The sequence below is a fragment of the Hylaeus anthracinus genome, unplaced genomic scaffold (genome assembly GCF_026225885.1).
Source record: "Hylaeus anthracinus isolate JK02 unplaced genomic scaffold, UHH_iyHylAnth1.0_haploid 19176, whole genome shotgun sequence".
Classification (NCBI taxonomy): Eukaryota; Metazoa; Arthropoda; class Insecta; order Hymenoptera; family Colletidae; genus Hylaeus; species Hylaeus anthracinus.
In genome coordinates this window covers 375-5,730 of record NW_026534817.1, presented here as the reverse complement: position 1 = coordinate 5,730, position 5,356 = coordinate 375, and the positions used below count along the sequence as shown (strand labels likewise).

The following is a 5,356-nucleotide window of genomic DNA, read 5'->3' as shown; positions in this document are numbered from 1 at the left end:
TGAAAACGGTATACATCGTAAAGGATGTGCGCGTGATTAAAAAAAAAAGAAAAGAAAAGAAGAGGCAATCGAGAGAGCTCGAGTCTAAGGGAGTCGTGGGGGGCTATCATGAGGATAGTCGGGGCCGATCCCGTCTCGTCGAATCGGGGCATCCTCGAGATTTCCGAATGCTACTCGCGACGAGCTGTGCGCTCGAGGATGCAAGGGACCAGGATGATCGAAACGAGCGTGGAGTGGAGTTCCGTGAAAGCTCTGATCAATAAGGGACATCGGGAGTTCTGAGCTCGGTGGATCGTTCGCGGAAGTGGACATCGTCGCGAGGATGTAGGGGGGCCCATGCACTCGGGGCCCCGGCGAGGGTTTCCTTTTGGACTTCTCGGCGCCAAAACTTTTGGGAAGTTGTTTAGAAAATCTTGGGATAATCGTCGAGATATATGTTCTTTCGGTTCTCGTGACAAAAGTGACCGGGAATGCCCGCAGTTAACGGAAAAGGGAACGAGCAGAACAGGAAGCAACGTTTACGTGTTCCGTAGCAAAACACTCTGTAAGAGATACTCGTCATTTTTATCGTTTTCATCCGTTACTCTCTTGAGGGATATTGCCATATATGTGTAGATTTGCTTTTATAGTAAAATTACTATTACTTAATAATTATAATACCTTTTAGAATTAAACCTTTATTAAAACCTATACAATGAGACAGCATATTTGTATGTTAAAATCGATTTATAGACAAAAATTGCTTTGATTTTTGTGTATTCAATTAGAGTTAAAAAAGAAAAACATTAAAAATTCGTCCCTCAAGAGGTTAACCCATTGACTGCTGAACCCGTGTACAGTTTCACGCCCTCGCGGTTGAATTTTGTTAATTGATCAATTTTGAAAGTCAACACAGAGATGTGCATTATTTCCTTTGTTAAAATGAAATGATTGATTTAATTGAATTAATAATTAAATCGAATGGCCATTATTGCTGAAGGGAGAAGGTCTGCCTAAGATGGTACGAAAAAAAGGTGCATATTCATGAATTTTTTGGGGACGAACGAAAAATTTGTTGGTAATGAGTTTTAGAGTACTCAAAGGAATGTTTATTAGCGAATGTGTCGCAGTTTTTGTATTTACAAATACCTTAAATTAACAAAGTCGTAGCGTTTTGTTTTTTTACATTTTCCGCGGTGACCACTACTTTCTGAGCTGGTTTCTTAAAAGAACTGTTATCAATGCATTATGCTTTTTGAACTTTCGATTATTCTCAGACGTAATTGTTAATTTTAATCTGTTTTAACTGAAAAAAAAAAGTAGTGCTTTGCCCTGAGGGAGTCGTTGAACAAGATACTTGGTCCCCGAAACGATGAACAGAGGAGTGACTTTATTAATATTTGCAATGACGAGGCTGCGGATTTCACGTATTTATGATGTATACATATTTGAAAGACACATTCGAAGAGCAATTGGATAAATATTTCGTAACGTAATATGATAATATTGCATTTCGTATGTATGACTGCATATATTATGTATTATGATTCTCACCAATTTCTTTTTGGCTTTGAATTATTTAACAAATTTCCATACATTCAATAATGATTATTTTAAATTTACTAATTTTGTACTACTGAAGGCGGACCTCACAACATACACCATTGAATAATAAATAACGTTACTCGTTCCGAGGGCGTAATCTTCTTCGTCTCCTTCTCTATTTCAATTCTTAAGTTTTTTAATTTTTTATGTTTTTAAAAAATGTTTAATGAACACGTTTCTCTTTAACGATATAACTGCCATACGTTCTGAAACAATGGAATCAACGTTTATTGATTCTTTGAAACAAAAGATTTCAAAAAACATGCCTTGACCTCTTGTAAGTATATAGACGTGTAGCATCAAATCCCTTATCGTTTACATGTGGAGAGGCCGATGACTTGCGCGTATAACGGCCCCCTCGTAAGGAGGACATTCCTAGATTTCCCAACCTGCAAATTCTATAAATTTGGAAATGGCCCTTGCAAAAGTAGTTACGCGATACTACAATACACCATTATTGTTAATTTTAATCTAATTTTAATTGTATTGTAATTTTAATTTTAATTGTATGATTGCATAAAAGTAACTTTTACATTAGCGAACGTTCCCTGTATGAATATTCGCACATGCGAGTCGTCCGCAGTCAATGGGTTAATCGATGTTCACGAGTGGCACGCATGCCTTGGTAATAGAGATGGGCAAAATTTTATTGGAATCATAAGGAATGAACAAAGCCACCCTGTAACTATATATTCGCCAAGTTTATGCTTTTGAACGATTCAATCTTCATTTGTTCACCGTGGAATGTTTAACCTATATATATTATATCCGTCTATGTATATTATAAACAGTAATTGCGATTTCTCTTTAAATGTAAATTAATTACGGTTGTTTACGGTTCATTTTTTGGTTTTAATTGGGTTCCCGTAATTAATAATATTCACCTTTAATCGTTATTTGAAATTTGTGTCTAGATAGAAATGTTCTTTGCTCATCTCTACGTGCTAATCGTTCGGTGAAATTTGAATTTCGCGTGACGACTGCTGGTGGACCGTCGTTTCCCTTCAATTGCGATTAAACCGAACGGAAACTGTACGTCGTTCGAAATTTGGCAACTGACGGAAAGAACGGAAGAAAGAAACGTGTTTACGTTTATAGGGACCGTAGGTATTGTCGGTGAAAAGTAGGTCGCGAAAGGTCGATAGTGGCATCGAACGGGAAGCGAAGATGCGAGAGGAAACGGAAGGAATGTCACGCGGTAACGACGTTAATATCGACGAATCGTTTTTTCGTCGATGATGGGGCTGTGATCGCCCAAGGCGAACGTCGAATCTCCACCACAGATCGAGTAGACCAGCGTCTACCCGTCGAGGCCAGCGAAAATGGTCGATTTAGGAGGATACATTATCATACTGATCAACCATAATGACAAGATCAAACTGTACGGTAAGTATCGATTGCGCCCGGGATCCATACGTAGAATCGAAAAATGATTAGCACCGACAGAAATTTGATAATGACACGTGTAATAAAAAGACGATATAAGACTTTTGACTCCGACTTGACACTTTAATTGCTTTTGTGGCTAAAGTTACGTAACTTTTACGGTAAAATCACGAATGTCTGTATAAAGTAGCCAGAATTTCGATATTGATAATAGTCTACTATAAAATTAATTTCTCACATAAAAAGCATACATTTTCACTACACAGAGCGAATCAACCTGTATATTTATTTACTGTGTTAAAGCAGAAACTCTACTGTGTTATTCCTTATATGCCAGTGTTATCGGTCGAGTATTTAAAGTTTGCTGCTATGGCAATTTTATTAGCATTTTTACGACCATTTTTTGTTTACCTCGATACAATTGCAAAATTGACAATTGTTATGACGCCGAATAAGAATCGAACTGGTTCAAGCCAACGGCATCGATTGCGTCGTTAAAGAAACAACACGCACTTCGTTTGCCATCGCGGGAGCGAGAAACTGTTTTCATTTTAATTAGCAGAGGTCTGTGCCATTTAATGAGCTCCAGCGAAGTCGGTTGTCAAGCACGTAGGCGTTTACGAACGTCTTTGTTCTAAAATTTCTTTTTTCGGATTCTTTTTATGAAAGCTCGGCATTGCGAATAATTGTTGATATTATTCGAAAATTAGCGCTGGAGCTTCTCGTCGAATTTTTCTGTATACTAATATTCGAACACTTTGGTGACTCAGATATAGATTACGATTATTTACCACTGCTTAGAAATACAAAAATAAATCAATTGCAAGGCTTGATAACAAAATGCTTGAAAGGGAATAACAATTCAATAATTCTTTTATGTCAAAGAATAAATTTAAGTTCAAATAAAAATGATTCGAATACATATCTTATCATTAAGTATGTACTTATGTGCTACATATACATATTATACGGTAACACTGGTATAAGCAATTATTATAATCACACTGCGGATATTTATGCATTTATAACAAATGTAAATATACAAAGATATAAATTTACATAAATGTCCACAGTCTAATTATAACATACTTTCTTGCAAGTTCCTCCTTATTATAATTATAATTCGTATCGATGAATTTTAATTATAATTTCAGTAAATAAAATTATTGTCAAATATTCGAAATTTATTGGCAGCATTTGAATATCCGTAAATTAATATTAAATATAAAATTAAAATTACTAGAACAGCCTTATTTCAAATCAAAACAAATAATTGGATCGCACGGTCTGTCGTGTGTCATCCGTATCTACTGTCCAATCTAGCACGCTCGTTTTCTACCGATTCTGGAATTGACAAGCTTCGTTTCCATCGAACGTTCAAGTTTTTCTTTTGCATTTCACGTATGCATTGCATGATATGAATAGCAAATTCTACACCTCGGAGAGTTTTTTTTTTTCCAAAATAATGTTTTCCGATCACTCTGAAAGTCTTGTCTTGCTAACTCTGGAATCATTTAAAAATATGTCACAGGTTCGCCGGCCGACAACGCGGACACGTTGGAGGTGGCGGATGAAATTTTAGAAGTTAATGGTAGCACCTTGGAAAATGCCAGCCAGTCAGAAGTCATCCAATACATATACCAGGTACTTGATGTTTCATTCTCGTGAAAATTGAAATTTATATTTCGACTACTTAGTGGTTCTGAACCATTTTGTACCCGTGACACAATTCTTCATCGTGACAAGCACTAGCAACAGTTTATGAATCTACAGAAAATGAAAATTCTGTAACAAGCAAGTATACGATTTGTTTTTTGTTTTTTTATTTCCCAGTGCATCGAGTCCAGAACAATATGTCTGCGAATACGGCGGAGAAGCGGAAACAAGAAGGGTGAGTGATTTATAAAATTTTCACGTTCATACCACATATGGTCAAAATTTTTATCTAATAGAAAACCATTTATCTGTTACTCGTTAAATAAAAATTAGAATTTAACTTATCGAATATTTCGCAATGGACAATTAAAAATTTAACTTTTTAATGGATTAAAGGCCACGAATAAATTGCTGTGCTTTTATTTTATTGGTTATCTATTATTCGAATAAAAATTTCGCCCACTAATAATTGAAATATATTTATAAATCATCTGAAATCATTTTTGGCGAGTAGCGCCACGCAAGCGAGGAAAAATTGCCGAAGAAAATGGACCGTTAAAGAGGATAAACGTGTTACATTGAAAGATCAGATACTCGGAGGGGTATAGATTTTCCATAGAACAGTCGATGACGACTCCTTCGACGATTCCGTTTAATCTCTTCAGGTGACTGACGATGTGAATTTGATCTGTGTCACAGCCACACGAATTTCTTTAAAAGAAACGCATCT

The 5,356-nt window shown here is 36.1% G+C and overlaps 1 protein-coding gene across 1 annotated transcript; it reads left to right on the top strand.

Moving 5' to 3' along the window:
* Window positions 1-6: 6 nt before the first annotated feature.
* On the top strand, window positions 7-4,861 carry LOC128892833 (uncharacterized; the record flags this gene model as incomplete). Its single annotated transcript, XM_054153396.1, has 4 exons — window positions 7-544; window positions 2,683-2,970; window positions 4,502-4,614; window positions 4,804-4,861. Coding segments are annotated over exons 2-4 (235 nt in total), but the record flags the coding sequence as incomplete, so codon positions are not given.
* Window positions 4,862-5,356: the final 495 nt, after the last annotated feature.